This window comes from Euphorbia lathyris, chromosome 1 (assembly GCF_963576675.1).
Source record: "Euphorbia lathyris chromosome 1, ddEupLath1.1, whole genome shotgun sequence".
NCBI lineage: Eukaryota > Viridiplantae > Streptophyta > Magnoliopsida > Malpighiales > Euphorbiaceae > Euphorbia > Euphorbia lathyris.
The window spans coordinates 29318377-29341846 of NC_088910.1; the positions used below are offsets into that span (position 1 = coordinate 29318377).

The 23470-nt window shown below is 35.0% G+C and overlaps 2 protein-coding genes across 7 annotated transcripts; one reads left to right on the forward strand and one right to left on the reverse strand.

Annotated features, from left to right (window-relative positions):
* Positions 1-1747: 1747 nt before the first annotated feature.
* Positions 1748-10788, forward strand: LOC136226436 (peroxisomal 2,4-dienoyl-CoA reductase [(3E)-enoyl-CoA-producing]-like). Its single transcript, XM_066014920.1, has 5 exons — positions 1748-2017; positions 2191-2350; positions 7977-8149; positions 8934-9156; positions 10370-10788. Exons 1-5 carry the CDS (start codon positions 1832-1834, stop codon positions 10522-10524), a joined length of 897 nt encoding a protein of 298 aa, XP_065870992.1. The 5' UTR covers positions 1748-1831; the 3' UTR covers positions 10525-10788.
* A 7067-nt stretch (positions 10789-17855) lies between these two features.
* On the reverse strand, positions 17856-23174 carry LOC136226444 (DEAD-box ATP-dependent RNA helicase 36-like). 6 transcript variants are annotated; one of them, XM_066014968.1, is made up of 9 exons: positions 22768-23174; positions 22472-22543; positions 22276-22343; positions 20818-21523; positions 19250-19572; positions 18839-19042; positions 18675-18756; positions 18431-18529; positions 17856-18292 (listed from the first exon to the last, which is right to left on the reverse strand). In XM_066014968.1, exons 4-9 carry the CDS (start codon positions 21442-21444, stop codon positions 18131-18133), a joined length of 1497 nt encoding a protein of 498 aa, XP_065871040.1. In that variant the 5' UTR covers positions 21445-21523; positions 22276-22343; positions 22472-22543; positions 22768-23174; the 3' UTR covers positions 17856-18130. The 6 variants fall into 6 exon arrangements, with proteins under 6 accessions (XP_065871040.1, XP_065871033.1, XP_065871011.1 ...); XM_066014961.1 differs by having other exon boundaries at positions 22472-22576; positions 22763-23174; XM_066014939.1 differs by having other exon boundaries at positions 17856-17992; positions 18106-18292; positions 22472-23174.
* Between the last annotated feature and the right edge of the window lie 296 nt (positions 23175-23470).

A 23470-nucleotide genomic window follows, 5' to 3' on the forward strand; every position in this document is an offset into this window, starting at 1 on the left:
GCTCCTTAAATCCAAATTATTAACTCTAAAATCAAAATTTTTAATTTTTTTACCTATTCGGCCCTCTCTAAATCCAATTTTTTTTTAAATGTTAGGAATCTTAAACAAAATCTAGCTTAATTTTGAGAAATTGTATATTAATACTTAAAAATTGGTTCTTGACTCAAATTATAACACACATATATACAAAAAAAAAAAAATTGAACAAGTTTAATTTAGCAAAAAAAAAAAAAATTTACGAACGCACGTGAAAATTTGCCCCTCTCCCCAATCGAGTAATCCTATATTTTGCCACTGGGATTGATCTATCTTATGGTTGGATACAGTGGCAAAGCCAGGAATTTAGATTTGGGGGCTAATTTTAGCCGTGTGGTTGAGGATAAATTTTCAAAAAAATTTAGCCTCAAATGTGTTAAAACTGTACAAATGTTATCATTTTTTAAAAACTAGCATTAAACTAACGGAAAATTAAATATATTTATTTTTTTAATAGTAAACATGTAAAAATAAATTCAAAATAAAGAGTCCATTTAAATTAATTAATAATGGCAACATGTTTTTATAATTAGTAAAAAATAAAGTTAAAATAAATAAAAACTTTAAAAAAAATGATATCGGAAAGAGTTGAACATAAAACCTCTCAAATAAGAGTACGTATCCTTAACCATCTAATCTATCTTTAAATATTAAAATAATACTACATATAGTTAATATATACTAATTTTAGAGGAGCTACAAGAGACAAATCGACCAATACTAGAGAGCGGAGCCGGTGGCCTGGGGCTCCGGCTCCCCGAGCCCTGGGCTGGCTCCGCCCCTGGTTGGATAGATAAATGTTTGGCTCAGATTTTTTTGGTCGCTGCAACTTAGGAAAGTTATATAATAAGTTTCTTAATCAACCTAGATTTAATGGTGAATGATCAAATTGACATGATTATCAGGATCCATAAGAACACTACCATGTAAAACAAGGGTGTCTTATACCACTTTAACGGCATTGTATGGGCTAATAAGATGTTTTAAGGAGAAAAATGATTAAAATTAGGAATATAATCGAGTCGAGCCGAGCTTTAACCTGCTCAAGCTCGACTCGCTATAAAATTAACGAGCTCGAGCCCGAGCCGAGCTTTAGCTTGCTCAACGAGCTCGAGCCGAGCTTCGACCTTGTTTCGAGCCCTAATCTTCTTTGGATTTGGTTCATTAAGAAAATTATCTAACCATGAATTATTTGTGAGTAAATCGTTAACTATATTTGTGAAGTTTGCTCGCAAATAACTCTTTAATTGTGTACATAAACAAGCTTACAAGCAAAATTCGTAAATAAATAAACAAAATGCTTACAAATAGTTCGTCTATTACTCATTTATTATGTTTGTGAATGAACTCATCTAATAATAAATGAAATAATATTAAATTTAGATATTTATGAACATAGTTTTCTACAAAACTAAAATTTGTTCATAAATGTTCTAATCGAGCCTGCTTGCGAGTTTTGGCCTGCTCAAAATCAGCTCGTTTATGAACCGAACCAGTAAATTATATTCACGAGTGACTCGTTTATAAATCGAGTCGAGTCTAACCGAGCTTTTATCGAACCGACCATCAAACCGCTCATGAGCCCCTCGCCCTAATTAAAATGTACGAGTTATCCTTCTTTTTAATTTATCCCATTTTTTATTCCCTAAAGCTAAAAAGCACGCGGATACCACGTGCCACTGTGTTGAAGTAGTCACCTCTCTAGCTTTCGTCTTCTTGTAGAGAAGTTGAGAAGAAGTGAGAGAAACAGTTTTTCTTGTTGAAGAATTCCAGAGATAGAGAAAGAGAGAGAGCTATGGAATCTCCATTTAAAGCAGATATATTGAGAGGAAAGGTTGCTCTAATAACAGGAGGTGGATCAGGAATTGGATTTGAGATAGCAACACAGTTTGGAAAACATGGTGCCTCTGTTGCCATCATGGGCAGACGCAAACAAGCCCTGGATTCTGCCGTCTCCGAGCTCCAATCCCTTCAAATTCCGGTATGCAATTCCTGTCTTGGATGAGATTCTCCATCTGGAGTTCATTTCCAGGTCTTAATTTTTCATGAAATCTAATGGATTGGATTGGATTAGCTCTCTTTTAGTAACTCATGGATTGATTTTAGGGTTCTGTGATTCTAATTGAGCCATTGATTTTGCTGTTGAACTTGCAGGCTGCTGGTTTTGCTGGGGATGTACGGAAACAGGAAGATGCGAAAAGAGTATTGGAGTCAACTTTTCAACAATTTGGGAGGGTTGACATTCTGGTTAATTCTGCAGCTGGAAATTTTCTTGTTTCACCTGAGGATTTATCTCCAAATGGATTTAGAACAGGTTTGTTTTCAAAACAATTGGATGTTTTTTTCTCAAAATAATGCTTTTTTTGAAGAAAATTCTTTGAATAAGGCCAGTTTGAAGGTTGGAAAGCTGTTTTCAATTGCAAAGAACTCTCACGGTTCAGTATCAGATGCTGCTATGTTGCACGGACACTTCTAGTTACTAGGGTTTATCCCTTTCTTGTCCGTGGAAGTGTCCTTTTTCTTTTGAAAGCTATTTTATGGAGGTTATGTTTTAGAAATATCGTTCCGGGTTCCAGTGTCCCTGTCCGTGAAATATAATCAACTGGAAAAGGTGTGTCCTATGTTGCTCCGAAATGGAAAAGGAAACGGATACCGGTATTACCAAGAAAGTAATGGAAATGAAAAAGAAAATGGAACGGAAACGGAAACGGAAACTGATATGAAATGAGGGAAACACTACTGAAGAAGAGTTTCCGTGCAACATAGGATGTGTCAGATGCTCAATGAACCTAGTGATTCAATCACTAGGTTCTTTGCATTCAAAACCGAAATTTTGAACACAGGTTTTTTAGCATTAAGTTTGGAATTTTTGGCGCAACAGTAGACATTGTTGTCGTTAGGAGCGGCCTCTTGCCAAAAACTTGGCACCGGGCCGCCCTTTTTAGGGAATTTAGGAATTTTCTTCAGAAATAGCATTGCTCTTAAGGAAAAATCCAAAAAAATTACTGTTATTGAAACTCTGGGATGATTGAAACCAAACTGTATTTGGAAATCAGACTGCTTTATGCAGCTAACTTGGTAACACATTCTGAAAACTACTTCAGCTAGGAATCAGGCAAGTTAAAGTGCTCCTTATGTTATGAATCTGATTCGGAACTATGTTGCACGAAAACTCTTCTTTGTTAGTGTTTCTGCATTTCATTAGTCATAAATTCTAATACAGAATGGGTAGACAAATATAAAAAATATAAGCATAAGTTTAAAAAAACATAGAGAGCAAGAAGAGACAATAGAAATTCAAAAACAAATAATTACTGAAAGTTACAGACATATTCAAGCTTTAACAAATGGAAGAGAATAAGGAGTTTCTTTGTCTATATCTTCTTTTCTATATGCGATGAGTACTGCTCCCCGTATTTGGTCATCTTAATGGTTCTATATACGGTTTGACTCTTCTTATATGTAAAAAATTTCATTCCTGCTCAAAAAATCAGCTAAGATATTTCGTTTTCCAGAGATAGGCTTAACAACAAAATTATAGCAATTGAAAAAACTTTGCCAATAGAAAGTGAGATTAAACAATTAAAATCATTTTTCAAACCAAAAGGTAACACAATCCATTCATGAGATTAATACTTAACAAGACAATCTTTCGATTACCCATAATTTATCAAGAAAATAATATGAAACAAAATGCACCCCAGATATTTCAACGAAGAATGGATACGATATTTAGAAAATTAAATGAATTCTGTGTATAAAATCCATATCGAAATAGTTTCTGAACAGAACAACAAAATTATAGCAATTGAAAAAACTTTGCCAATGCCTTCTTTTGTTCAGTTCTGGTAACGAGTCAACAAATTTTGATAGAAATGCATACGAAATTGATGGATAAGAAATATAAACATAGTTCAGATACATTGGCCCATTATGAATCCATATATGGCCCAAAAAAATTATGTTTAATTAGAATTCTGCCAACTTCATCAAGTGGACTTTCAGGAGCCACCATCCTTATGTTATGAATCTGATTCGGAACTATGTTGCACGAAAACTCTTCTTTGTTAGTGTTTCTGCATTTCATGTCCGTTTCCATTGCCATTTTCTAGCTATATCTTTTTCAGAAATAAAGTTTCCCGTTCTGTTTTCGTTTCAATATCCGTTCCTTTTCCGTTTCCGTTTCCATTTCAATATCTGTTTCCGTGCAACATAGATTCAGAACCAACAACAAACAACAACAACATAGTCTTAGTCCCGAAATGATTCGGGGTCGGCTAACATGAACCATCATATAAAAACCGTGAAATCAAGTCGTGTCAGCGACACAAATTCGCTCCCTCCACTCCGTCCTATCCACTACCATATTTTCCTCAATTCCCAGTAAACTCATATCACTCTCGATCACCCTCCTCCAAGTTTGCTTACGTCTTCCCCTACCCCTCACCACTACATCCCTTTGCCACTCTTCGGTTCTTCTAACCGACGCATCAAGCGCTCTACGTCTCACATGGCCAAACCACCTTAGTCGATTTTCTCTCATTTTATTCTCAATGGATGTGACCCCTACTTTTGTCCTAATTATTTCATTACGCACCCGATCCTTTCTCGTATGACCACACATCCATCTCAACATACGCATCTCCGCCACCGACATCTTATGGATGTGGCAGTGTTTCACTGCCCAACACTCCGTACCATATAACAATGCTGGTCTAATTGCCGTCCGGTAGAATTTTCCCTTCAATCTATTAGGCATGCCGGGGTCACAAAGGAAACCCGTAGCACTCTTCCACTTCGACCAACCAGCTTTAATCCTATGAGCAACATCTCCATCTACTTCTCCATCCGTTTGGATAATAGATCCTAAATACCGGAAGCAATCCGAGGCCTGAACAACTCTCCCATCTAGGGTGATTGTCCCTGCCTCCCTACTCCTATGGCCGCCAAACTTACACTCCAAATATTCTGTCTTACTTCGGCTCAACTTAAAGCCTCTAGATTCTAGAGTTTGTCTCCATAGTTCCAACTTCCTCTCCACTCCTTCTTTCGTCTCATCGACCAACACAATATCATCTGCAAACAACATGCACCATGGTATACCATCTTGAAGTGAACTTGTTAGTTCATCCATAACGATGGCAAAAAGAAATGGGCTTAGTGCGGAACCTTGATGCACTCCAATCGTAATAGGAAACTCTTCAGTCTTCCCAACACTAGTACGTACACTCGTGCATACTCCCTCATACATGTCCTTTATGATGTCAATATATTTCCGCGAAATGCCTTTCCTTGTCAAGGCCCACCAAAGTACTTACATATAATATATTTAGGCTCATTACATAACTAGATCTCCAACTTACACTCAAACGCCTAACCCTCCTAGTTTTCAAAATGATCTTTCTGCCACCTCAACTTGCTTGAAATGATTTTTCTGCCACCTCAACGTGCTTAAAACGACCTTGCCGTTGCCTCAACTTCCTTAAAATAACATTTCTGCTCCCTCAACATGCTTGAACTGCCAGTGGGTCATAGAGTGTGTGGTATTGCACGATAAGTGGCTAGTTATTATGACAGTTTAAGTAAGTTTAGGGGAAAAAAAGGTCGTTTTGAAAGTTGAGAGAGTCAATGTGCATTTGGGTGCAAGTTGGAGAGGCTAAATATGTATTAAGCTTATATGTTCATAATAAACTTTGCAAATCCATTTACTCCACGACGTAAGAATTTTTTTTTTTTTTTTGTAAAAATACTTCAAAAGTACGTGTCAAAATATGATCCGTGGTACCGAAACACTCATAAGTTACTTTTGTACTAATATAAAAAAAAGGTCCAAGTTGTGAACCAAATTGATATGTTAGTTTAGCCAAGTTGTACGGCATCCGCCATGCTTAGGCCCCTTCTTCCCTACCCTAATGAAAGAGTCCACTGCCTTCCTTATTAGTCTCAGCGTACAGGCCGGCCTCTTTCTTTAGTAGGTGATTCACTACCTAAGCGAAGAAAAGGCTGGATCATTGTTGCTGGACTCTATTCCTCTCCCCGGGCTTGCTCCGCTCTATGCCCAAAGCTTCAGCTCAATCACTTGGACAGAGGGACTCAGCCTACCAACTGCAGGCTCGGGTGGGAGAACGGTATCCATTGCCTGCTGCCCCATCTCAATAATACGGGTTTATCAACCATCTGTGCACACAACTGTAGTGGGAAATCAAACCAGATTAAGAGCTGATTTCAGGTCTACTGTTTAGTAGATATTAGCAGATTTTCTTCTAAAATAGCTATCAACAGCTGTTTCGAAATCGTAATCAAACACTTCATAGTTATTGTTTAGAGTAAAACAAAAACAGCAACAAAAAAAAAGCTACAAAAAGGAGAACCAAGCAGGCATTTAGTAGTAACGTATGTTATGTGCCCGCAAATAGGATCTCGTCACAAGTCTTCCCACGAAGAAATCAGTTGGGATTCCTTTGTCGGTATTTCTGTCCTTCTTTGAAGGACCTATTTTCTTACGGTTGATGGTGGATTTTTTGATTTAAGAGATCACCGGCTCTTCCTGATATTTTTGATTTAAAATTCTGCATATCCATTGATCGATAAAGAATCCCCTTTTATAAAGAGGTACAAGATTCCTAAGCATCTAAGGTATCCTTAGCCAATTAGGATTCTACACAATTAGGATTCTACCACCCTTAGGATTCTACCAAAAATAAAAGAATAAAAGCCTAATAAATACTACCAGCAAAAACACACAAACTAACCTAAATAATAAGTAATAACTGAACATAAAATAATAAATATTAAATAATAAAAGACTCCTAAATTTTAAAGACTCTTAAATAATAAAAAACCCTAAATAATATAACCTAAAATAAGACAACCGTAACAACGTATGTTGCACGGACACTTCTCTTTAGTAGCGTTTCATGTCTGCGTCCGTGCCTGTTTTTGTTTGAAGGCTATTTTATGAAGGTTATGTTTTAGAAATAACGTTGGTGTCCATATCCGTTTACGTGTTGGTGCAACATAGGTAGTAACATCATGAAAATTGTTCTAGTTAGGAATTAGTCAAGTTAACTGGACTCTATGTTGCATGGAAACTCTTCTTCACTAGCGTTTCCGCGTTACGTGTCCATTTCCGTTCCCGTTACCGTTTCCTAGCTAAATTTTCTTAGAAATAACATTTTCCGATGTCCATTTCCGTGCAACATAGACTGCACTCTATTATTATGTTGATCTGATTCATCTGAACCTCCTTGAAGAACTGATAATGAAACCAAAAGCTCTGATAAGGTACCAAAATAGGACTATGGTTTTTGAGGAATTATTAATTTAGGCTCAACGTACAAAATAGCACCAATATATGCTTAACGTTTGAAAAGAGTACCAATTTAGGCGTCGATAACGTAACGTGACACGTTATTAAATTCTGTCAATTGTAGAGAAATCAGAACTTAATGGTGTAATATGAATAACATGTCACATTCCGTTATGGAGGTCTAAATTGGTACTATTTTTTAAACGTTAGCCTACATCAGACCTATTTTGTACGCGGAGCCCATATTGATACTTCCCCAAAAAAGTTAGGTCTATTTAGTACCTTATCCCTAATTTAAATGAAGGAACTCTGAATTATGCTAATCAATAACTCACATATTAGTACTTAAGAAGAACAGCTCTCTAAGGCTCTGTTCTTTTTTACTGAAAAAAAACTGAACTGAATCGAATGCTATTGAACTGAACTAAACTGAAATAATAATATAATCCTTTAAAAATAGCAATAATTAAAATAAAAATCTTATAAAAATAATAATGGTTCTAATAATAATGAAAAAAATAATTATAATTATAATAAGTAATGATAAATTACTGAACTGATTGATACTGAAATTAAGTAACAAAGAACACGGCCTAACAGATGCTACTGTTTTTTCAACTGTCATTTACAGTTATGGACATTGATACTGTTGGCACCTTCACAATGTGCCATGAAGCCCTTAAATACATCAAGAAAGGAGGGCTCGGCCGAGGCGCCTCAGATGGCGGAGGATCAATCATAAACATCAGTGCTACTTTGCACTATACAGCAGCCTGGTATCAAGTACATGTATCTGCCGCAAAGGTTTGTGAAATTGTTTGCCTCTATTTCTTGCATAGTTTTTTGGGTAAATTGTAGTTTCGGATTTGTTTCAGAAAGGTTAGCGAAATTATTTTTTTTTTAATAAAATCACCGAACTTCACATTGATTTCAATAAAGTCATTTCGGCCAATTTATGTATAACAATTCATCAGAATGTTGATGCGGCAGAGCAGACAGTTAACTATATGTCAACTAACCTTTACCATGGACAAAGATATGGTTTTTTTTTTGTAAAAGAAAATTTTGTGATTTGCCACGTGGCACACGCGTCAACATAAAAGTAAGACATGACACTTAATTTCCATATAGACATTTCGTTGACATGACTTTATTAACATCAAGTAAATTGGCTGAAATGACTATTAAAATCAAATAAGAAGTTTAGTGATTTCATTAAAGGCCTAATATATTCTTAGTTCGTCTCGTCTATAAAAGTGAATTGCCCCTGTACTTTGGAAAGGTTCTATTTCTATTTACCCCTGAAATTGCTTAAAATGAACTATTGATCCCCTCAAGTCCACGTGGTAAGATTTTGGACAAATTGAAGTGCGTAACACTTTCAGAGGGCCAATACGCTATTTTTAAGCAAGTTCAGGAGGTAAATAAGACGTTTCCAAAATATAGAAGATAGTTGACTTATTTGAACAAATACATGGGCGAGTGATGTATTAAGCTTTTTATTGGAAGAAAATGAAGTTCCGTGATGTGTTTTAGCCATAGTTTTTGTGGCATTATGAAGTTGAGCATAAAGATATGTTTGAAATAGGCTGCCATTGATGCACTTGGTAGAAACTTGGCACTGGAGTGGGGCACAGACTATGATATTAGAGTAAATGGGATTGCTCCTGGTCCGATCGGCGACACTCCTGGAATGAGTAAACTCGTGCCGGATGAGATCAATAGCCAGAGAAAACAATTCCAGCCTTTATATAAATTAGGGGAGAAATGGGACATTGCTATGGCTGCTCTCTACCTTACTTCTGATGCAGGTTAGTGACTTGTAATGCAAAAATTTCTACTTTGCATATTACCAAATTGATCATAGTTAGGGCTGTAAATGAGTCGAGCCGCTCAGCATTCGACTCGATTTATAAATGAGCTGAGCTTGAGCAGAGTGAAACCTGGCTCGAAGCTCGCGAGCAGGCTCGTTAGATTGTAATTTACTTTCAAACTAGACCCGTTCAAATTTGAGAGTAAATTACACTCATGGTCAGTGAACTTTATCTCAGCTAAAATTATGACCACTATACTTCAAAACTTAACATAAAAGTCAATCAACTTTTACAATTGGCCTAATACATCACCAGCTCCCTGAACTTTGTTAGTGTCTCATCAACTCCTTAAACTTGCTTATTTCGTATCATTGGCTTCCTAAACTTGTCCATAAAAGTAGATTAGCTCCCTGTACTTCTTATCAGCTCTCTAAACTTGCTTATTCCGTAACAACTAAATACAAAAACTTATTAAACTTAAATTCTAAAAATACATCTTCATCCATTCGAGAGGTAATTTTTTCTCTTTTCCTGTCTTTCAACCTATTACAAGAGTTAGTGTTGCATGTTTGAGAGATTGAATTGAATGGATGAAGATCGAGAGTTAATATTATGGTTTTTGTATTTAGTTGTTACGGAATAAGCAAGTTTAGGGAGTTGGTGAGACGCTTGCAAAGTTCAGGGAGCTAATCTACTTTTATGGACAAGTTTTGGGAGCTGGTGATATGAAATAAGTTTAGGGAGCGAGTGAGACACTAGCAAAGTTGGGGAGCCAATCTACTTTTATGGACAAATTCAAGGAGCTAGTGATGTATTAGGCCTTTACAATTTGTAACATAAAAGTCACTCAATTTTGACCACTTTAATATTAGTTAACTTTTAATGTAAAATTGATGGAAATGATATTGTGAACAACTTTAATAACTTTTTCGCTTTGAGGTCATTTATGTGGTTTGGTTAAAAAAGAGAAAGTGAATATGTAAAGAGAGAAAGCAATGAAAATGATGATTTTAGAAAATAAAAAAAGTGGTTCATCGTAAATGTGGTTTTAAACAATTTTAATTCTTGGATTTTTCCATTTTGAGCTCGTAAACATTATTTTGAGGCGGTAACAGAAGTTTTGTGGTTATACATTTTGAAGTTAAGTGATCATTAATGTTATTGATTTCGAATTTCGAAGAATACTTATAATTCAATATGAATTTTGAAGGTAAATTTGTGAACGGAACGACAATGGTTGTCGATGGTGGAATTTGGCTGAGTCGTCCTCGTTTCGGACCAAAAGATGCAGTAAAGCAGCTTTCAAGAACTGTGGAAAAGAGATCAAGAGAAGCACCAATTGGACTTCCACCTAGCAAACTTTGACGGATCCAAGAGGTGCTTCACGATGTTAAATTGATTTAAGTTTCATACACGGTTTTTATAGAATTTTTAGTGTTTTCCGGCAACCAGACGTTGCTCAATTCCTCCTGGATTATTGTCAACAGTCACTTAATCCAGTAGGAACTGTATTTTTATTCTTATACAAATAAATCATTGTAGGTTTGATTGTACAATGTAGACTCGATTCTGCAAATCATATAATGATTCTGAAAACATTGGAGACGTCAAATACGAGTTTTACTAGTATTATGTTGATTCGGCTGAATGCCCAAAAGTTAGGATTCTATAAACTCTGTTGATTTTACGAATACCAGAAAGGAATACAGTGGTGACATTGTATACGAGTTTTACTAGTACCATGTTGATTCGGTTGAATGCTACAAAACAAAGATTGTATAAACTATGTTGATTTTATGAATACCAAAAACGAAATTCTCTTTGAATTATTATTCAATTTCAAATTACGACAAAAGTATCTGTTACAAAAGATGTTTAAACTCTATTGATAACTAGGGTAAAAAAAACGTTAGAAAAACTCATCCTCGAAGCATGTTCGTGCCTCATTTCATAGTTATGAATATTAAAAAGCTAGCACTATAAACTCTGTTGTTATACGAATACTAGAAAGGAATGCATTGGCGACATTGAATACGAGTTTTACTACTACTCTGTTGATTCAGCTGAATGCCAAAACTAAGATTGTATAAACTATGTTGATCTTACGAATACCAAAAACTCTGTTGATTCGGCCGAATGCCAAAAAACCAAGATTGTATAAACTATGTTGAGTTCACGAATACCAAAAACGAAATTCTCTTTGAATTATTATTCAATTTCAAATTACGGCAAAAGTATCTCTTACAAAAGATGTCTAAACTCTATAATTAATGTAACAAAAAGAAACATTTATAGAAAAAAAACTCTCATCTTCGAGGCGAATCATTCGTGCCTCGTTTCATAGTTTTGGGCAAATCTTATCCTCAAGGCAAGGTTGTCCATGCCTTACGACTTCCACTTCCGTTTCTTAACAAGATTTTCAACTATTTCCTCCACTTTTCACTAGATCAATTCATGTATATCCATTCAACTTCATCTTCTTGTAACTCTTGAAACCGGAATTTTGATGCCGGAAAGAAGTATAGTCATAGCAACAACAACCAGGTGCCTTCAAGCATTGATGGAATGGTTCAAAAGCCGATATCAGAAATTTCAACCGCGATGGAGTGGGGCGGGATAGATATCCAATGGCCGGTACCTCAACTTATCATTGTGAGGCAATGGTCCCTCCTACAAAATTTAGGGAAGAAATATAGCACTGGTTAAAGGAAGAAATCGTATTGGGAGCACAGGATTTAGAATAAGCATACCAATGCAAATTAGAGTTAACGGTTAAGGCAACCCGTATCTTTGAGCCCACGAGCCTCCGATCTATCAATTTTAACTAAGCTCTGATATCTTTTAAATGGATACATTAAGCTTTTGATCAATTAAATGGATATAATAAGCCCTTTAGAGAAATATTTTTTAACACATTATACCCACCCCTCTTGGACGGCTCAATTATGTGTGCGATCCAAACTCTGTTTAACATTTGCGGAATTATCAGCATGTCATTGTTCTCCTAAGTAAAACAGTTAATGTGTTCGGTGACACGCTGATAGTTCCATGCGCTCTGAACAAAGTTGAAACACACATAACTACGCCGTCCAAGAGAAGCTTAATATGACACATATAACTAGGCCGTCCAATAGAAGCTTAATACGACACATATAACTAGGTCGTCCGATAGAAGCTTAATACGTTCAAGGATAATTGATCAAAGAGCTTAATGTATAAAGGGCGGCCCGGTGCACTACGCGTCCCCGTTAAGCGAGGGTCCGGAGAGGGGTCCCACCACAAGGGTGTATTGGGGGTAAGCCTTCCCCTGCCTTTTTTTTTTTTTTTTTGGCAAGAGGCCGCTCCTAAGACTCGAACTCATGACCTCTCGGATGTCACACGACAATAACGTTTACCGTTACGCCAAGGCTTCAAGAGCTTAATGTACCCATTAAAAAAATCATGGACTTAATGTATGCATTAAACTAAGAGCTTAATCGGTAAAATTGAATTAATTAGGAAATACGCGTTTTCCCTTAAATCAAAGGGAGTTATTTGATGATGAGAGGTAAGACAACTTTACATTAGTAAAAGATTAACAGAATAGCTACTGAAACCTATGTTACAGGGCACTCTTTTTCATTAGCGTTTCCGTATTTTGTATCTGTTTCTTTTCCGTTTCCAAGCTATATTTTTCTTAGAAAAGGTAAATAATTTATTAGACCCTACATTTTTACCTAAAACACTGTTTGGTCCTCATATTTTAATAATACATCATTTAGTCTTTTAACTTTTGTTCTATTCAACAGTTTAGTCTCTCAAATATTTGAATTATTAAACAATTTAGTCCCTCTACTGTTGAATAGAACAAAAGTTAACGTGTCCCAGTTTCCGCTTCTGTTTCCATGCAACAAAGACTGGAATTGATAGAGAAGTACCTCATTCAAGTTTATCTGGAATGGCTTGACAAAATCTTCAAACATTTTAGGATCAAGTCCCTTCATTACCTCCTCAACTTCCTGGAAAGATCTCAAACAAGATAAATCATTATAAAACTCAAGAGATAATTGAAACTTCAAAATGAGATTCACATATAATAAATTTGTTTTAAATCTAGAATTACCAATCCAGTTATCCTTGACTTCTCCAATAGTTCCCTGGTAATCACATCTAGAGGTGTCAAAATGGCTAAAAAGATTGACCCAACCTATTTAATAAATGGGTTGACCCAACCCAACCCATTTAATAAATGGGTTGTAATAACCTATTTGTATAGAGGTCAAAATGACCCAACCCATTTATTAAATGGATTACATGGGTTGACCCATTTAACCCATTTAACTAAATCTAATTAAAAATTTGTTCATTTGAATTTCAATTAACATACACGTAAAAAACTATTAGTCCAAATAATGTAATGTTCTATAAAATCAAACAACAATGTAGTAATCATCTAAATCATCAAGAATTTTTGAAATTCCAGAATTTTCAAAATTTCAGAATTTTTGAAATTCCAGAATTTTTAAAATTTCAGAATTTACGGAATTTCAGAATTTTTGAAATTTCAGAATTTTTGATATTCCAGATTCTGAAATTTCAGATTTTGGAATTTCAGAATTTTCAAAATTTTCAAATTTTTGGAATTCCAGAATTTTTGAAATTCTAGAATTCTTCAGATTCTGGAATTCTAGAATTTTTCAAAATTCTAAAATTTCTGAAATTTCAGAATATCTATAAATTAGCATGATGCACCTTAATTAGCATGTAGAATTTATTTATTCACCATAGAGTAATTAGTTTTCATTAATTTTTTTTTCTATGGAAATTAAAGATAATGTGCATAAATACCCTAACGTAGACTTGTTCATGGGTTGGGCCGGATTGGGCTCGGGTCGGGCTGCATCAGACTTATGAATAAAAAGTCTTAGCCAGGTCCAACCCAACTCGTCTTAAATAAATATAGGAAAAATTACACAGAAATTCATATTTCAAAAACTATTTACAACTATGTCAAATCATAATTTTAGATTATGTCAAACTAGTAAAATCAGTACTTTTAATATATTTTAAGGATTGGAATTTATAAATTAGAAGTCTACAATATATTTCCTAGGGTTTATGATTTATGAATTGGAGTTTATAATTTTTAAATTATGGTATAAAATCATAATATATAGAGAATAATAATATATTAAGAATTAAGTTTAGTGATAGGACTTAGTTGTAATTTTGTACTTAATTATGATATTCCTGTAATTATGCTTCGGACTCAGCCCGAGCTGGACTGAATTAGAGATCCTTAATCCCAGACCCAGTCCAAACCCGTCTATACTATTTTTTATATATTTATAAATTTTAATTTTATTTTTATTAAAAATAAATTACAAATATAAATAAAATAGTAATAGAGGGACTTATACAAATATTAAACTCACACTAACAGAGAAAACAGTAGGCTTATTGTTTTATTACACTATTAATAGAACTGAATCATATAAATTTTATAATTAAATATGAAATAAGTTTTATAACTCAATTAGGTGCATCATTTTTTTGAGTTTTATTAAGAAAATATAGTATAAATTGTAATAATATAATATAAATATATGTGAATAAATTGCAGGCCAGGCCGGGCTGAATAGAAATTTAGTCGGACCAAGCCCGTCCCATTATCTATGGACCTGGGCGGGCCATCGGGTCCGTGAGCAGGTCTAGGATTTAATGTTTATAGCCATTACCCTTACGCCCCGTTTGGTACACCGTAATGAATGTTGTAATGGAATGTCCGTTACAATGGAAGCTCATTACCATGCTTAGATTACCATATTATTTTTGTTGTGATGGAATCACAAATACATCATTCAATTTTTCATTCAATTTTTCTTTACAAATTGATGTAATGACCATTACATAAAGAATAGACATGAATCTCCATTACGACTACTCTTGTATTTTTAATATTGATATTTATCATGTATAATTTTTATTAAATGATAAAACAAAAAATAGAAAAAACACGAAAAATTAGACATGAATCTCCATTATGACTACCTTTGTATTTTTAATATTGATATTTATTATGTACAATTCTTTCTTTTCTTTTTTTTTTTTTTTAAAAAAAAAATTTGCACAATGCGCTTACATTAAAGAAGAAAGAAAAATCCCCACCAGACCCGGATGTGATTCGAACCCATAACCTCCCAAGGCATAGGTAAGCTCTCAACCACAGGCTAAGAGCTTCACCACTTATTATGTACAATTCTTATTAAATTATAAAACAAAAAACTAGAAAAAACACGAAAAATGGAAAAAAAACATGAAAATTAAAAAAAACAGGAATAACGAGAAAAAAATTGCAATTCATATTTCTCATATTTCACGTTTTTATGCTTTTTGTTGATTTTAATTGTGTAAATAAAATTTTATAATTACATTTAACTAAACATGTAAGTATTGTAATGGTAATTACATTTTTTTTATCAACTAAACATGGTAATGGAATCACTATTCCATTATATTACAAGTTTGATTACATTACATTGCATTACGTCATACCAAACGCACATTTAATATTTAAAATGATGTAGTTTTTCCTCTAACTTTGACAGCCAATAGTAATTTTACTCCTAATATTGTCAAGCTGAGTCAATTTGAGAAATAATTTAACAAATTTTCTTCTCGTTCATGAATCTTGTCATCTATCAATTGTTAGTAACAGATCATAAACATGTGATTAGATGTTAAATTTTAAAAAAAATTACCTGGAGCCAAGGGGGTGGGTAGGGTCGGCCGACCCTCCGATCGTCGGAAAAGCTTTGAGAGGATAAGTTCGGTGTTAAAAGTCAAAAAGAAAAAAGTTAATTTGATCCTTATATTTATTTATTTTTATAAATTAACCTCCTAATATCTAATTATCACAAACAAATCCCAAAATAAAAAATAAAAATCAAATATACCATCTTCTCCATCTCTCTTTAATTTCTCATTTCTCTCTCTTCTCTCTCCTCTTTGTTAATTTCTCTCTCTAAAATCAATTGAATTCCGATCGTGATACTCAAGACGTTTGGCACTTTAAAGACCTATTGAATATAGGGGGTTAATTTATAAAAATATATAAATATAAGGACTAAATTAACTCTTTTTCCTTTAACTTTTAACACTATTAGTTAATTTGATATGTGTTTGCTAACGGAATGAAGTACATAGTACCACTTTGCAAACTTTTAAACCACATGGATGTCGTTCGAAAATGGATATAACCATAAGGTTTATTTTTGTACATTTCCTTTTATTTAATTATTGAGTTTTGTAAAGTTTAGGGATGTCATTGCTAATTTGAGATGAATGATGGACTAATTGATTTTTACTCTATAATTTAGATAACCAATAAACTTAATGCGAATAAATTTTTATAAACAACCCTATTATAATTACAGTTATGATTTTAATTTACTTTTTTTTTTTGAATATATGATTTTAATTTACTCAACATTATAGTTATGATTGTAATTTACTCAACGAATTTTAATTCCAATTATAAGAAGAAAAAAAAGATTTTAATGTGAAATTTCTCCGACTCGGATCGTGTAATCCATATATAATATACTCCATATATCTGTTTCATAATAATTTTTATATAAACTATATGCAGTCCTCCGAACTTGTCATTTTTTGTCATTTTGCCTCTAAATTTACGAGACAATCCATTTGTCCCTTCAACTCTATAAAAGTAGTATTAGCAACCTCTCTTTTCATTATAACGAATACAATCATGACATTTTTCACATTGCAAACACCAATGTCATAATAAAAAGAATTATACACTATTAAAACAAACGGTAAAGAAAGTTAGTATATATAATACACAAATTATCTTGTAAAAATTGCATATAATTTTAACTCAAGTTCAAAAGGTTGCCTATAATATATATATATATATATATATATATATATTGTTATTTTAGATTTTTGAAATATGAAATATGGTAACATTTCATACATTAGAACTAAATTGAAACTTATTTAAAAACATTAAGATCAGATTTGACCCTCGTACCTCTAAAAAAAAGCACATATAAGTGAATCTAACTGGATTAAATCACTCAATTGAAATTGGGTCAACTGAACATCCTCCAACCCAAAAATATGGCCGGTTCTGATTGAACCGAATTGACTCAATCAGTCCGATCCGAATCTGACAACTATGAGTAAAAGACACAAATTGATAATCATGTCAACTAAATTACATCATTGTAAATCGTGTTACCATGCTGGAATTTAACAAATCCACTCAGTCACAGTTGTATATCAAATTAGGGGATCTAGTTCGTCAAATTTGGGGATGCACATAGCACTCCCAATCAATAGGCCGAATTATTGTCTAATAGGATTTCGACAGCCAGAGAGGCATCGGACCCGTTCACCCCTCCCTCTCTCGATGTCGGAAAACGAATTCCGACTTTGATTAAGAATAATGACTCCAAGATTAGACGATAACCAATTGCACCTATCAAACCTAATTAGATTTGAGAAAGAAAAACTAGATAAAAGAAATAAAAGACTTGATTTTACTAATTTAGACATATTCGTCGATTTTGTCACACAGTGAACACGAAATTCCAGCTCTCAACTTGAATTTTCATCGAAATATACCATTTAAAGATCAAAATCGTCACACTCGAATCCATTGCAATTGATAAATTAAACGAACACAGAAATTTGAGCTCTCAACTTGAATTTTCATTGAAATATACCCTTTTAAAGATCAAAATCGCATGCTTGAATCCGTTGCAATTGATATTAAACCTGAAGCATATTATACAGTTCTTCCGAGGCCTATCATCATTTCTCATATCTGCATTATCAGAAGAAAATTTCTTACCTAAGACAAAGTTTACTCATTGGCTCCCATGGAGAAAAGGCGCTTAGGCTGTGGGAATGCAGGATTGAAGTATAGATCGCACTTACACACGAGCAGTTTACGAGCATTCATCTACTGTTTCGCGGAATTGAGTCTCTTTCTCTTTCTACCTTTCTTCTTCAGCAATCCCTTATCTGCTAGAGTTTTCATCTTTTGCTTTTTTCGTTCCTTCTCTTTCTCCTCGAAGCCATCGTCCATCATCTTCATTGTTGCCACACGTTTGGCTTTATAAATCTGCGAAAATATATAATCAAAAGATGATCCACTTTATCTCTTACTCCTCAGTGATATATATATATCTGTGGAATTAACCATTTAGCGCGCATAGGACACGTTTCTATGTCTGTATGTAGTTCGTGTACAAGATCTTACCTTTGTAATTTCTGAAAGAACTTCCTTCTCTTTACATTCGAATAACTCCATTTTTTTTCCGACCTCAGCTTCTATCTCGTGGATGAGATCTACGTCATTCTGCAAAAATTACATCGCAAAGTTAAGTCATAAGCAAGTGAAATACAAGCAGCACAAAGGTCCTTCAATTGTTTGAATTAGAACAAAATTGTAATATAAAACCCAAAACGAAAAAACGAAAAAGTTGCAAGCTTCATTTATATACCTCTGTGACAAAACTTACAGCCAGGCCTCCTCTGCCCGCTCGAGCAGTACGCCCAACACGATGAACGTAATCTCTAGGAAACCTGCAATAGATACAACTTAAAAGTTAAAATCCCATTCACAGACCTTTTCAGGACAAGGACGGAGATATTTGACGATTATAACCTTGGAATATCATAGTTAATAACAAGATCAACAGTAGGAATGTCCAAACCACGAGCAGCAACATCAGTTGCAATTAAGATAGAAGCTTGTCCGGATTTGAATTGATGTAGCGCAGAAAGCCTCAAAGACTGCGATTTGAACGAATGCAATGCTGTCGCTTTTTGATCAAGCTCTTCTAATAATAAACTCAAGAGGTGGCATGTTCTGCTTCCACGTTACAGAAAAGAATTAGTAACGAATAGATCCCGAAACTACGAGTATTTAAATACTAGAAAAGGAACAGGATAATCAACTAACGAACAGAACCAGAAGTCAACTCTGCAGGGATTTTAACACAAGAAAAACTACGACTACATCATGAGAAACAGCGACAAACAATGACAAGAGTTTTCGGATAAGAGGCAAGTTTACCTGCAGGTCGAGACAAATATTATCGCGGATCGGATACCCATATCTTCAATTTTAGATAAAATGTGTACAAGATAAACATCCTTCACATTCTTAGGTATGAAAACATATTGTTGTTTAAGAGAATCAACGGTCTTGAATCCTTCGTAGGCCTCGTAGAAGTATGCGTTGTTAGCAGAAACCTCAAGTAACGACTCTAGATTACTTGTCATTGTTGCAGAAAACAATAAAGTCTGCCTATTTTTCGGTAAGCATTGGAATACTACTCGTAATTCCTCTTCGAATCCGACATCCAGAACTCTATCAGCTTCATCCAAAACTAGGAACTGAAAACACAAAAACAAAAGAGAAATCAACTCACACATAAACCTCCGCACCCCTGGACCAGTGAACATCCACTTGGCTTAAGTGATGGGTCAATTAAACCCATGGCCCCTCAACTTAAATTTATTTTCATTATGACCCTGAACTTCAAAACCGGATATAAAACTCCCTAAACTTTACCATTTGCTAACACAAAAGTCTCTTACGAAAATAAATGTGAAGGAACCTTTATGAGCCTCTAAAAATATATTTTATACCATGACCATAGGCCTGCTAAAGACGCAAACCGCAGAGTACTGATTAGCTGTGCCACGGATAGATATGTTTAATGCGAACCCTCCTTCCCACGGTTGGGAAGGAATTGCTCATAATGATCAAATTATATCCGGCCTTGTTTCCACTTTTCTTACCATAAATTCATGCAAGTTAGTTCAAGCAAGAGGTGCAATTTCTTTTCCATCAAGACATCCCACATTTTGTCAGTGGTGACTCGTTGGATTTTTAGAGTCCGGATAAGAAAAAAGGGCTGACCAGAGTATGAACTAATAAGTATAAGTATACAACTAATAACCACCACCTGAAAACGACCGCTGATGATCTCAAAATTTAAAAGTCTAAGAATAAAAGTTGCTCAAAACCACATTTTCCATGGAACCAAGTTTCCGATTTTCCAAAATCACCATTTTCTGAGCTTTATCTCTCTAAACATCCACTTTCTATATCCTAACCAACCAACAGATAGATGACCTCAAACCAAAAAGTTCAAGAATTAAAGTTGCTTAGAATATCATTTACATCATCATTACAAAATTACAATTGAGGGTTAACTGATATTTGGAGAGGCAATTGGTTAAGCGACTTTTATGTTAGTAAAAGGCAAAGTTGAGGGACTTTTATGTCCGATTTTGAAGTGGATAACGAGTATTGGCTTAGGTTTGATCATACATTTAAACATACTTTTAGGTAGGACTTGCCGCAATGCTTATAGAAGAGAAAATATGGGTGCCAAAGGGAGATGGAGACTTTGGCATAGCGCAAGTTTCTCCTATCAAAACTAGATAAAAATATTTCCTATCAAAATCATTCATTTCAATCATTCTTCTGTTCTATTATTGATGGAACACAATAAAACTAGATCAAAATATCTCACAGGACACCTAATTTCCTCCCAAAAAAAAAGACTTCACAATGATCAAATTCAACAATTACACAAATAAGAACAGAGATTAAAAGGCAAAATTACTTACCTTGGTTCCAGAGAAAACACCTGAGATATCAGGATTATCCTCCAACAAGACCTTAATCCTCCCCGGCGTAGCAATAACTATATGCGGTCTGCTCATCAAGGTCTTCGCCTGAGTCAGCATATCCATACCCCCAACAACCACCGCACACCGCAAATGCAAACAAGACCCAAGAGCCCGGAATTGTTCTGCCAATTGGTACGCCAATTCTCTAGTCGGCGTAATCACTAACGCAAAAATCCCATACGGATCCTCTGCCAGACGGTTGAGGATCGGCAGCGCAAAAGCCGCCGTCTTACCACTACCAGTCTGGGCTAGACCTAGCACGTCCTTACCGGCTAAAATTTTGGGGATGCAGTGAGATTGAACTGGAGTGGGGCGTTTCATTCCCAATTCCTTGCACGTCTGAATGGCCCATTCGGCGAGACCTAGGTCGGAAAACGAAGCTGTGGAGGCTGTGATTGAATCGGGGTTACGGTTTGTGGATTTTTCTCTTTCAATTTGGGGAATTACGGGCTCTTGGACAGGTTTCGGGGGTTTAGCAGGTTGAAGGATTTTATTAGGGTTTCTGGAAGGTTTGAAGAAGAGGGGAAAGTTTTTATCAACCAGGGTTTCTTCCTCTTGCTCCATTGTTGTATTCAGATGAAGGAAAGGGAAGACCTTTTGCAAACCTCAGTTATGGAAAATTACTTTTGCAGCAAAATATTTCCTGCACATCAAAATTACTTTCAAATTATGGAAAATTCAGAACTTTGCAAACCTCAGTTCCTAATTCAAGGAAATATAGTTAATACTCTTCGGCTCTCCGAACTCGACTAAACTAAAGTTCAAAAGACAATTAGGAATATAAACCGTGAAAATCATCATTCAAGGATTAAGTAAAAACCATAAATTGAGGTTCTATCCTAAATAAAAATTATTAATTAAGGCTGTAGATACCCATTTTTGTCCGGGACATTTTTATGCTTTAACTGATAATATTTGAAATTTCAACAAATTTATATATTATATCAGAAATAAAGCATTTCATTATAAATACATGTTTATTTAGTGCATTTTTTATTTTCTGTTACTAACTAACCACTTATTATTCTTATTAACCCTATATGTTATCATCTTACTATGTACATTTATATTTTACTATACCACTAACATTACATTATATATTTGTGCTGATAAATAAATCAAGCAGGTTTACATATTGTAAATATTAATTAAAGTTTAGAACTGATTTATATGTAAATTATTTTATGCTAACCCTTGATTCAAATCTCTCTTGGAACCTTACTCCTCGCCTCTCACGATTTACATGGAATAAACTTTCCATTATATTGTTTTGCTGTTACAGGAAAATGAAAGTCATTAACAGAAAATCAAAGAAGAGCAAAATAATTAACCCAATCTAACCTAACATCTAACATAACATTTACTCTCCTGTTGTGTTCTTCAAGGAGGCCTTACCACAGCAGTCACCAGATGACGGAGAAAGGGAAACTCTTCTGGAAAATAAATCTCCGCAAGCCTCAGTTCTGGTAATGGGGAGAAATTGTTAGAACATCGAAGAGCAAAAGACATACTCTGACTCAACAACCATCACAGATCATATAAAAATGGACTGATATGAAATATCAGGATAAGGAAAAACAACTGAACTCACCTGAGTTCATCGGAGAGGACGAATCAGAAAATAGGACTGGTATTTCCGATCTCAAATCACCACAGTCCCACACTGTTCTAAGTTGTTTTGCCGTTAACCACAACCCTTGCAGGCGGCAGAAGCACGTGGACGGTAGACGAGCGATGAAGGACGACGACGGTCAGACGGAACCAAAGACGGAGAAGGTGAACGGCGGAGCCACGATGAACGAAAAGAAACGAAATCAAAATAAAAACAAAAACCTTTTAATCAAGGATCCAAACCAAAAAATCTGGAAAAGTAAAACCTTACCTCACCGCCGGCGAGACGAGATGGAGTCAGACGACTTGAACAGTGGCAGCAGGAGCTGAGCCGATACGGCGGAGGGGCAGACGGCGCGTCAAAAACGGAGGAGACGACGAGCAGGTGCACAACGGAATGCTCAGGCAGCAGCGGCGCAGACTGAAGCTCGGGCAGTAAGGAACGGCCGTCCAGAAGTGCTGTTTCTGTTCTCGAAGAAGAGGAGGAGACGGCGACTGTCGGACATAAACCAAGCGGCGACGACAGGCGACGGACGACTGAAGCGGTCGAAGTTGAATGAGGCGACGGCCGGCCGGATGGCTGCTGCTCTGTTCCTCTTACGGAAGTAGATTTAGGAGGAGAGTGGAGAGCAAATGGGTAAAATGGTGACTGCTGTGTTCTCAAACCCTAGCATCCAAATAGAAACCCTAATTCCAATCTTATGAATATACTCCTCCAGCACTCAAATGGATCCTGGATCTATTTAGCAATTTAAATGGATATCAGCCCATATGGCCCGTTTCCCTTCTTCTCCATATAATATGAACATTGCTATTAAGTCCTAGTTTAATTTAATCTAACTTTACATCCTGTAAATTAATGTTAGATTAATTAGTTTTTAATTTAATTTCTGATAATAATCTTTATCCGATGAATATAATAATTTATGAATTAGTTTCATTTATCGGATTTAAATTGTTGTATAACGATTATAATATG